The sequence below is a fragment of the Rhea pennata genome, chromosome 1 (genome assembly GCF_028389875.1).
Source record: "Rhea pennata isolate bPtePen1 chromosome 1, bPtePen1.pri, whole genome shotgun sequence".
Classification (NCBI taxonomy): domain Eukaryota; kingdom Metazoa; phylum Chordata; class Aves; order Rheiformes; family Rheidae; genus Rhea; species Rhea pennata.
Window position 1 is genome coordinate 140059226 of NC_084663.1, and position 12005 is coordinate 140071230.

The 12005-nt window shown below is 36.5% G+C and overlaps 1 protein-coding gene across 9 annotated transcripts in view; it reads right to left on the minus strand.

Moving 5' to 3' along the window:
- Positions 1-1862: 1862 nt before the first annotated feature.
- STS (steroid sulfatase) overlaps positions 1863-12005 on the minus strand; it is a 108229-nt gene continuing 98086 nt past the window's right edge. For 8 of the 9 annotated variants that reach the window (XM_062601393.1, XM_062601353.1, XM_062601374.1 and 5 more), the window contains one exon: positions 1863-4800. In XM_062601393.1, coding sequence (XP_062457377.1) covers positions 4418-4800 — 383 coding nt within the window. In that variant the 3' untranslated portion in view covers positions 1863-4417. The remainder of the gene's footprint in view (positions 4801-12005) is intronic. The other variant, XM_062601399.1, reaches the window with a different exon arrangement.

Sequence of the window (12005 nt, forward strand, 5' to 3'; positions counted from 1 at the left end):
GTTTTGAACGATCAGCAAACTTGCTGGAGGTGTGCTCTGTCCCTTCATCCAGGTCATTGATGAGTAAGTTGAATACGACTGGAGGCAGCATTGACCCCAGGGGTCAACATTCTCCAGCTAGCAACAGGCCTCCGACTAGACTCTGCGCCACTGATCACAACCCTCTGAGCTCTGCCTTTCAGCCATTTTTCCATCCACTTCGTTGTCCATTCATCTAGCTGGGGAGAGTGAGCTCCTTGGAGCGTGTTTCAAATGGCAAAAGGATCATGCCAGAGGAAAGAGAAATGACAGAGAAGATGAAAATATCAATCTTATTTGCAGGATTAATATCTTAATGTATGTAAAAAATGTGCGTTTACAATATGTCCCTAATGGCAACAGCTTTATTAACAAATGTATTAGATGCCAAAGACTTAGTATTCATTTGATCACTGGAAAAAAAAAAATGGTAGCATAAGATATGCTAGCACACATGAAATTAGAATGTAGGATTCTTGTAATTGGGCTGGCTTTCTTTTTCTTTCTTTTTATATTTGTCCTTATATCAGTTAATATCTTGTGTGAAATTTTATACATTGCCTACATATCTGAACCACTAGATCTCACGTTACTACAAAGTGAGGTGAACCTCTTGCTGGCAAATAAAAATTCCCACTGAGTTGTGAAGGATATGGACCATAATTCACTTAGTTCTCTGAACACTTCCAGTTGGATTTCAGTGTGCTGACATCTACCTCTAAAAGCCTGTGTTTCCTGTTTGAGGTGTGCGGGGTTTGTTTTGTTTTGTTTTGCTTTGCTTTTTTGACACATTAATTCTGAGGCCAGTCAAGACATCTCCATTTTTAAAAGCCAGGAATATATGACTTCCAGTCCCAAAGGGGGAAATATTCAAATTACTCCATGTGGTCACCTATGTCTGCTAAAAGAAGCAAGCTTTGAGAATAAATATAATTAGAAAAATGTTATTAATATCTTTCTCTGAATCCCTAGTGTATTTCTTTTAGCCATCTGGTCTCTCTCTTCCAGGTCCTGATCCCACACATGCTAACTGGTAAGCACAGAACCTATCTGCAGATGTGAAGTTAAGGATACCTTTTTATAGTCTAGTTTTCCAGCTCCTACATTGTACATTTTGTACAGAGGGTGACCTGTCTACTAGGAAGTTCACCTTAACCAGCTCATCACTTTTAGCATTCTTTGTTTTTTCAATATTCCCAATAGTTAGTTAGAAAAATACTGTTATCCTTCTTTGGGCACAGATGAGGAACTGACAAATAGAGAATTAAATGACTTGTTCAGGGTTACACAGGGAATCTGTGACAAATTAGGATGTGAATCCAAACCCAGATACTGCTAAATAATCCTGTAGAGGAATACACTTTCCTCTGAAGCTTAACTCCCAGTTTAAGCTGATGCATTCTACAATCAGGCACCATGTTACAATACAGATGCTACTTAAACAATAGGCTGAAGGTCACAGTCTCCGAGTACAACAGCAGCACTTTTTCTTTACTTTTTATGGTTAATAAACTGTGATTTATATATATTCCATCAATAACCTGTAGTGAAAAACAAAACTTTTCCCCTGTTAAACCAAGCAATACTATTATAAAAATGGTATATGGTGCTTCTTGTTTTATTTTGCAGATAAACAAGAGTGCTTTAATTACTATGGTCTGACATGTTATCTCCAAAACAGAAGGTATAGTACTGAAAGGTACTGTACATTTGCAATGTATTTGTAAAGGATCATTTCTCTAGGCATTACATGAAATAGCGTGTGCATAGACAATAAAGAAAAACATTTCATTCTTCAGTGAATCTTTATTGAAGGAATAATTGTAAAAATGGAGTTAAGATTTATTGATTACTTCAAAATATTAATTACTGCATTAAATTATATTTTAATAAATATGAATTTGTGCCACAAAAAAAAAAAAGAAAAAGAAAAAGAAAAAAAGAAAAAAAAAAAGAAAGAACATATTATTAATGGTGTCCTGGGTGTGTTTTAATATCTTTGATTCCATAATGCACTCTTGATTCTTGTTAGATCTCAAGTAGGAATAAGTAGGAAGTTAGGAGAGTAAGGAGTTCTAAAAAGCATGTATTTTCACAAAGAACAATTTTTATTCTTTGACTGATTAGCAGCAAAATAGCCATAGTGATTAATATGCCAGGCAAATGGTAGGTCTGAAGATATAGGTTAAAAAGTATTTGAGGGGTGAGAACAATTTTAGAAAAGAAAATAGAGAGATGATGTCAAAATCAAAGGAGGGCTTAAAAAAAATAAGCTATAGTCAGCCAGGAAGAAATCAGAAGAGTAGAAAAAATACCATTTTTGATATCTTAGTCAAGCGGCACAGACTAGCTGCTGTGCCTAACAGAACAAACAATTATTGCAGCTGCAGAAAGAAAAGAAATAATAGTAACGTAGCAGCTTCCTAAGGAAAAGAAGTAGATGGGGATGTTCTTAAGAATATCCACTGAGATCTCTGTCAAAGTCCCAGCCAAGCAACTGTGGGAGGAAAAAACAATCCAACGGCATAAAACACCTCATTTGAATTCCTGCTGTATAATTAACAAATGTATTTTTGCCTATGTGATTCAGCAGGACTCTTTGCTTGAAAAGTTTATGCAAGCTGCACCTGAACTGTGAGATCTGGAGAAAGCAGCCCCACCTCCAGCTCAGTGCCCAGGCAACCTGCACCCCGACCACAGCTCGGGCTGCCTCTGGGGTGCAGCTCACATCGGTCTCCTGGTGCCTACAGGCAGCAGGGCTGCTGGCACAGAAGGACCAGCACTATGCTCCAGTGGCTGCTTGGTCTGAATAGCGGCAAAGACAAAATTAGGCTGTGTGGATCCTGCCTTGAAGTAGAGAGGCAGCCACAGAGCAACGCAGAAGAGTACCTGTGATGAAACTGCAGGCATCTCCATTTCTAAACTTATGTTGTATATTCAGTAATTAAATAAAGCAAAGAGGGAATTATGCTGAATGAATGGCCATCTGACAGCTTTCCAGCTAGTCCTGAGAGGTGATCAGGGAAATATCCAAACTGTATAATTTTTTCAGCAGACACACGATTTTGCCATCTGCAGACAGCTTGCAGAGCACATACTTAAGTAAAGATGCATAATCATAAACATGAGGTAGAACATCAGAAATAGGACTTCAAGGAAAGAGTGCATCACTTCCCAGGACAGACATTTGGAGACAGTTAAGAATGAAATTTTGAATGAAATTGCAGCAGAAAAAATCAAATCAAGCATAGATTTTTCAGAGAGGAATATATCATATATCACAGTACATTTTTACAGGACAGCCTTTAACGGCTCCCAAGAACTGAGTCAAAATCTTAATGCCGGCTGACTGAAGCTATTGCATTATTATCAACCAAGATCATTTTTACATTAGGGATGTGCTAATACTAACTAACTGATTTTAATACATTATAATGCTAGAATTAACCATTTTTTTCTGTCAAGGAACAAGTCATCTTCTATTACTCAGGCATCAAATCATTTTAGTATTTTGCTGATGTGTTCTCCTTCTTGTACAATCTGCCAAAGAAAATAGTTTGCCTGGCTGTAGAGTGGAAAGAAAATGTGACTGAATAAGATGCAGATAAAAATGGATACAGAAATTAGCCCTGAAGTACTGTAGATTTCCCAAGGCCTTGCTAAGAACTCAGAGACAGTTATGTTTGGCTTTGGGAAAATTTAAGCACTCAAGATCAAATTTATTCTCAGAAAATAGTAGATCCTATCTGGATAGCTTAAAAGATGGCAAAAAATATTTAAAGTAAGATTCTTGATTTTATGTATTCAAGATGCAGCTTGCACTCATCCGTGGAAGAATAAGTATGGTATGTAGATACTGAAATATACTGTTATAGTATAGTGTGAATTTGGAATTCATAGTTCACACTTGGACTAAATCTTTCATTTGGCAAATAAGAGTCTAAAAGTGTGTCTATATTAGTGACTGGAAGCAGGAGCTGTATGAATTTGGCTAGCATCTACATCTGGAGACTTCTGGTGCACACTGAAGCACACCACTGACACACTGGAAGTGATTTCTCTCTTTCTGAAATAAAGATTGTGTCATGCAAAAGGGCATTTGTTAGGGAATACCATTTTCAATGTGAGTGCAAGACCCCCTACTGTACAACTCTTTATGTTTGCATGGCACATGTAGTGTTAGATTGCAATCTATTTATTATTTTAGATCGATGCTGCATGGTGATAGAGATACTGGTACAAATCTATTCCTTTTCTGCGTACAGTTATCAAACTAGTCACATAAACATAATAATACATAATAAAACCCTGTAATTTCATTATAAAGGTTAGTACTGCAGTGGTTTGACTTGAGATATCTATTTTTGTTCCAGTTTCTGTAAACAGAGCTGCAGCTCGTTTATCCAAAATGCACCTCTGGCAGATTTTCTTCTGACTCATAGTCACAGTAACAAGACTGAAAGAGTGATGAGCAACACGGCTGGAGCCACGGCTTCCAAAGAAGGTTGTCCCATGATAACTGGTCCGGGACAGCGTGCAATGATTTGGTGTGGTTATCTACTGCTTGCAATATGACATGGAGGATTTCATAAAAACGACTCTCCGTTTCTGGAGTCAGCGGTACTTTCTCTTCAGGGTCTCTGGAGAGATCGAAGAGTAGTGGGGGATCATGGCGTGTGATGAAACTTCCATAACAAAAACAAACATGAGAATCATAGCAACCATTGGAGTCTTCCGGATTAAAGTTTGGAGTGAAGAAGAAGACTTTCCAAATAGATTCACCTGCAATTTACAGACATAACACAGCTGATGATAAGAGATAAAGTTAAGGTCACTTAATCTTATAAAAATCAAATTTATACCACAGGAAATCAATCTTTTGGTTCAACCTCACTGTGTACAGGCACTACAACATACTGGAACAGCAAAACAAAATAAGGCAAAACATGGCAGTTATCATGCTATGTGTATATATTCTGACCACTTCATTCCTTTGGAAGATTCTGATTAATTAGGTCACAGAAGACTTAAAAGAACTTTCTGCTTTTACATAAACAGTGCTAAGAGCTGCATGAATATTACTAAGCTATTGCATGGCCTTCCTTAAGATGTATTAAAATGGACCTTTACCTCTTAGCTAGAGATTGTTGGGCTATGACTTTTGCTCATTTTGCAAATCAAAGTAATTTCATGTTTATCTTATTCTCTACTCATCTCTTTTCCGTATTAACCCAATACCTTCTGTCATAGACTTAAGCTGCAAACACCCTGAGGCAGAGACTCTCATTTTATTAAATGTGATAACATGAACTGATCCTAACTCCTGTCTCAAGCCTCTAGATGCTTTTCCAAAAATAAATAAGTGTTAGGGTGGTAAAATCTTGAGGTGAAACTCTGCTTTTTAATATGAGGATCAGGCATGTCTTCATTTCTGAATATGTCACTTAGCTTAATTTGTTTTGTGCATAAATTGAACTGTGCACTTGTGTAACCTCATTCAGTATTTTTACTATTTGAAAATATGAATTAATTCCTAAGCAAATATGAGTTGGTTTCTTCAAGAGGTAGACTTGCAAAGTTCAGTAGAATGGAAATCACCACAAAAACGTGGACAAAAAAGGCACAGATAACTGGTACATCACATGCTGTAACCACCTCATACTTGACTTTTAAAGATAAAAACAAGTTTAAAGAAAGACATGTTTCAGTAGAAAAAAAGAGTCATAGGCTGCAGTTCTAGTCTATAGTATGAATTTAAAAGACAGTATGTGACCTCAAGACTCTTTACAGCTTCTTCTATCTTACAGCATTTTTGCCTGTATAAGAGATTTTACCTTTAGGAACCTATTCAGTGATAGAACCTGGAGACTTCCAGTTCACTTAGTCTGCATTTAAATCCGGGTCGGAGGGGTGAAGGTTGTTACACAGATTAGACTGGAAGAATCCTCTGATCGTTGCTTGGAAGTCAGCAAAGGGGAAGGAGTTTTAAGGGCTGAGAGTCTCACACAGACAACAGGACACAGCACTCTGAGAGGCACCAAAGGGCTCTCGCTGTGACAGCGGGTACAGCGCGCTCATGCTGGGGGATGGGAAAAGGGAAGGGGAAGGCGAGGAAAGGATGTGTTCCTTCATCTACTTTTCCAGTAACATTTGAAAGATTGGTTCAAGACTTAAGTACTTTGCTGTTTTCTCATGATTAAAAATAAACAAACACCAACATTCCCCTTAAATCTCTCTGACCTCATGCACAGAACATTGCTTAGAGCAGGTCATACGCCCCATTTCCTGAGATTTAGATCTTATATTCTGAGAAAGTATATGATTCTATACTAAATATTTCTTCAGGCTTTTTAAAAGTGTTTAATTGGCAAGATGGACAATGAGGCACATAAAAAGCCAAAGGGCTTTATTAATCAGTGCACTGTATGTCTTCATGGACCCACTGTATTTACCTCACCTGAAAATTTGATTCAGAGCATTACAACGTTGTGATATAAGAAGGACAGAAAAAAAGATAAACAGCTATTAAAATGTCAGCTGAAAGAAATTCCAGTAAGACTGTGCATCTGAGAACTTTGTGGTCATGCTATCTTACCATAGATCTTTCTTTGAGCATGCATTTGTGCTGAATGACATAAAAAAGAACTTTTCAGCCAACTTCTTTGTTGTTGGTCACTGTAGTACAGAGCCAGTTCAAGGGCTTACATATAGCAATTTAAATAGGGAATTCTGAGATAATGCAAGTCATTATCAGCAGTTCATACAGGTAAGTATAAAGACGTGGGAAAAAGAAAGAAAAAAATAATCAAATTGTACTATGATTATTTTTTTCCCACAGAATCAAAAATTGTTCAGATTTGCCTCTATCCCCATGGCATATTGCAAATGCACGTGTTGGGAGGGGGACAGAACATGTGTGATCTTGTATTGTATCTGAATTATACAGCTATTTTTTTTAAAGAGCTGATGGTAATTTGTCAGTTAAGCTGCTAAATAATGTCACTGCTATGCTGTGCAAAACACAGCTCTGGGAGAGCAAAGTCTGTTACTGTGCAATGATCATCTGTTGCACTATAGTGATGTTCCACTGAGAATCTGGAACTTCATGTGATGCTGGAGGAAGAGCAGACAGAGTTTAACCACTGATTTCCTAATCCTTATAAAAAATGAAGCATATCTGTCAGTGTTTGTAGCTGTAGAATGGCCAGTGTAATACACCAGGAGACATAAAGAGCTGTCACACTTCTAATCTGTAAAGCTGATGAATTGTATAAGGCTGGATATTAAAAAGACAGTTTTTCCCCAGTGTCTTTCAACTAGTATAAAATCTCATTTTGTCGGAGGGTTAACCAAAAGGACCAAACTAATCTCTCAGTAATTAACAATACCTGTATTCTGCAAACCATCTCAATAGTGAGCTCTCTTTTTATAGAATGATAACTATATGCCTCTTTCTCAGTGAAGGCGTTAGGCAAACTGCCAGAGCTCCCCCACAACAAAGTACATCAGGTCCCTTTTAAAACACAGCAGACAAGCCCTAATGCTGCATGCAGCACCCCTTCCCAGATGCTTCCCAGATGCTTTAATTAGCATCCATTTTCCTGCAAAGCTCCAGCTCTATGAATTGTCCAACAGTTTCACGTACTCCTCTGCCAGAATATCACTTTCCTCCCACTTTTAGAAAAAAAAGGTATAAAACTTGTGCATGTAAACATTCTCAAATTAAAATACTTACTTAGTTAAAATAAATACATGAATGCAATCACTAAGAGTCTGATCTCCATGCCAGACTCCTCTTCTGGTTTATCCTTCACCCACCAGCCATCTATTCATCCTCTCATACCCATAGGGACAACCGTAACTCCACCAGACAGCTAGCAGCCATGGGATCAAATAAGAGTCTCACAGTAAAATATATTAATCTTTTCAAGATGCAGTGACATTCTGGATATGGATGTCATTTCTGTTATAACAGCTCTATTTTTAATCATTGACAGCTAAATCCTGTTTTCTGATAAGCAGTTCTTGAAGTCAATGGACTCTATTGCTGTGCTATTGCCTAGACCTTATTTTTATTGTATTTTATCTATGAGAGCAGCTTTCCCAGTTTGCTGCTATTATCATCTCCTTTGTTCATATTATTATGTTTCTTCTTTCCATAGAAGTTAAACAAACTGGTTCTTCATCATAAATTAGGGCATTTGTTAGACTTTCTTTGGCTTACATGCCTTTAAGCACAACTCTTTGGCTTAGCACACTAACGTAAATCGCACAAAGCTAATTCCTTTATTTTGAGTGTGCTATGTGGCCATTGTGAGTTCTCAAGTTCTCACTTATATCGGCTCTTAACCATTTTTACACGGTAGCACATGAAAGCTGCAACTCACTTTTAGGTGATTTTCTTCTGATAACTGTTATTGTTACACTGATTCCTTTCTTCTCATTTCATATATTTTTAGAGTCATTTAGAATTAACAGATTCTCTACTGATCTTATATAATGTAGGTATTGCAAATATTTATAGCTACATATTCAGCTCTTCAATAATTTTAAACAATTTGAAAAGGGTTTTGGTTGCTAAATTCTCATAGAACTATATCTAGCACACTGAGAATATTATATAGTAACAATAAAGAATATATGTGTTTTCAAGAGTACATGCATGCCTCAGTTAATAAAAATCTAATATTTGCACGCAAAAATTTTTAACTTTATTGTTCTTTTTGTGAAAATATGTATTTTTCAGAAACTTCTTTTAAGTATCTTGGTATCTTACAATGTTTTGTTGTTAAATCAATTTAAGCACAGCCCATGATGTCCCAATGTAGGTGGAAAATAACTGAGTGATATTCAAACACATAATGTTAGTTTATGAGAATGGGTTGTCTTGTATAAAGCACTGTGCAGAACATGAAGTATTTGAGGTAAAACCATGACTAAAAATAGTAATAACAGTGATGTTCAAACCTTATGGATTTGAATCTGCAATGTTAAATGCTTGCTAAAACAAACAGGATTGCAGAGGGCTGAATATTTAATTATCATATTGAGCAACTGCTGGAGGAAAAATACAAGACACTAAAACCATGCTCAGGCTGCTGGAGTCAAGACAGAAATCTCTTGACTGATCTCTTGTATGAGTTAGTGCATGTGATTTGAAGTTTTGTGGTATGAGAAGGTTCAACTTAATTCTGTTCAAAAGTGAAGTTAATCCACTAAACAGAAGCAGCTGAAAAAGAATGATCTTCCTGAAGTCTTCATCATCTTCAAAAGGAATTGACTGATCATTTGCACAGCTTTCTTCAATTGTTGAAGAAACTCCCAAATGGGATGAATTTCCAGTAATTTTGACCTACTTGAATCCTTTTCCTACATGAAATCAGTGGGTATGCCGACAGCAGTACAAACAATGCTGCTAAAGGAAGAGGTACTGATGCAATGTTATGCCTCATATGTGGAAGTCCAAATGTTGGACTATATTAACAGAAACATGGAATAATATGTTATCCTAGAAAATTTTTCCATCCATGGTAATTTGGACATATGCAGACCCCCGCTAAAGATTTAGTTTAAGAGCTCCCTCACTTGTTGAACATCCCACATAATTTTCAGTTCATCTGCGCAGCAGTTCATATCACACTGGAGGCAGAAGATAATATTGGCACAAACAAAATTACTGATCATTTTCAAAGTTATATTGGAAGGTCATTGAAAATTGAAAAGCTCTATTTTGTTGTTTGCAAGAGAAATAATATTGATTTGCATGTACCGGTTTTCCACTGCAGTCAGTGTGAGATACAGCTAATGGAGAGAGTATGAGATACAGCTAAGTGAGAGAGCAACACACTTCAAAATGTGACAAAGCATAGGCACTTCACCAAATACAATAAAAAATCAGAGAGAAATATATTCAGAATTTTTTTATTCTCTCCTATCCGTCCTTCAGAAAAAGAAATGCATTTTATTAATACAAAAGAAATTGAGGACAATCATTCCTTTCCTACATAAAGTGGATGCAATCATCCTGAGTGAAATGGACAGATCTGCAAGGCTCAGACAGCAGTTTTCCTGATACTGAGGCAAGCATAGTAGACCAAAATGCAAAGGCTGCAAAAATTTTCAGACAAGTTTGAACTAACCAGAAATAAAACTAGAAAACTATCCCCAGGAATTTGCTAGTAAATGGCTCTCTCCATTCATTTTTCAAAATTTGGATGTTAAAAAGTACTTTAAGACACACAATGTGCTAAAGAAGTATACCAAATTGTTAATCTGAAAACTGAAAGTGAGTTTGACCTTTACCTGACAAGAAGTACACTTAAAAAAAAAAATAAAAGAAAAGAAAGAAAAAGAAACAGTCACGCAAAGTAAAAGTGAAAAGCAACAATTTCCTAAGCTCACTAGCCTGGAACTGCAGGCACTGCACAAGAAAACTGAGCATTCATTTGGTTTATTTTAAAAAGTTCAGAACAAAGATGAATTAAGCTTCTCTACAGGGAGTCTCAAATACCTGAATATTTTTACTTCACCAAAGTTACTAGGATACTCACAAATGTTTCTGGAAAGATCTTTTATTTTGAAAATTTCATCAGTTAAGCATGAATGACAACACAGCATAGGAGTTTTTTTATTAGACGCAAAAACTGGAATTAGAGAAAAGCAATGTTTCTAAATAATATGGTGCAAAAATTTCAGTATCTATCCTAAATATTAAAAAATCATTATTTCTGAATGGCTGAATTTTGTTTTTACTGTACAGATTATCAGTATGTGTAATTTAGCATCTGAAATACATGGCATTAATTTTGGTCTCATAGATAGATAATGCATGTCATAGGCAAAAATATATGACAATTCAATCCTCTTCTTTTTATTAGGAAAAAAATATTGGAAAATGAGGACAAAATTTTGCAGATATTAAACCGTCTAGGACTATAAGGGCTGATATGTGAGGGGTGGCCAAAGTTTCAGTTGGAAATTGAGTCATGGGGGGGCAAAAAACGTTCAAGTGTTATATGCCTATCATTTGAAACTGATACACTTGAAATGGAAAACAGTAGCCTACTTAAAGTGTCTGTGATCCAGAATAATATGATTTATGAGTGTATATACAAATAGTGCAGCGGACCCTGCTCCTTCCTTCCACCCCTAAAATCCCGAATTAAACCTAAACACAGAAAGGACATATCACAGGATGTTCTCTTACAGATGACAAGCAAGGGGAATCTCACAGAAATTTATTCCTAGGAAGATTTCTAGAAGTCTATTATCTCTTATCTCATGGGCTTTTTCAAGTTTTAAGTATTTCACAGAAGTCCAGCAACCTGCCAGTGTGTACTTCTATGCAAAAATAAAAAAGTTTATTTTACATTTCTCCAGATAATATAAATGCTTGAGCTTGAAGGGAAGATTAGTTTAAGAAAAGCAAGGGGAATCTTTTTTTGTCCTTAGGTGGTATGCAAGTTAGACATAGACTTCAACAATTCTGTAGAGAAAACTTCAGCTATTCTCCAGATCACAGTAAGGGATGGAAAAAGTAAATAGCCTTGACTCTCTCCCACTTTCCAGCTAACGAAAGGCCAGGGTGGGCAGAGTGGAAAACAGGCTTCACTCCTATCTGCTATAATCTACCTTCCTGCTAAAGAGAAAGGTCTCCTGGAGCTCTAAACCGGGTGAATAAATTTTAACCTTCCTTATTTAGGACTTAAATGAAAAAAGCTCATCATGATTTCAATGAAAGGTTTCTTCAGGTCTACCATTCAATTAATAAAAAATTCTTCTCTCTAGTGAACCCTCATTTGGTCATGCATGAAGTAATTCACATAAGCAAAGTTTGTAATTTTTAGATTGTTTTTCGCATGAGGAATGCTAACTGGAGTGGTGTACTGTGGGCTTTCGCTTGTAACTTCCACACAGTGCCCACTCCTGCTCCTTAGTTTGTAATCAAAAGGTGAGGAAAAAAGGTGAGTGTGAAGAAAAAAAAAAAG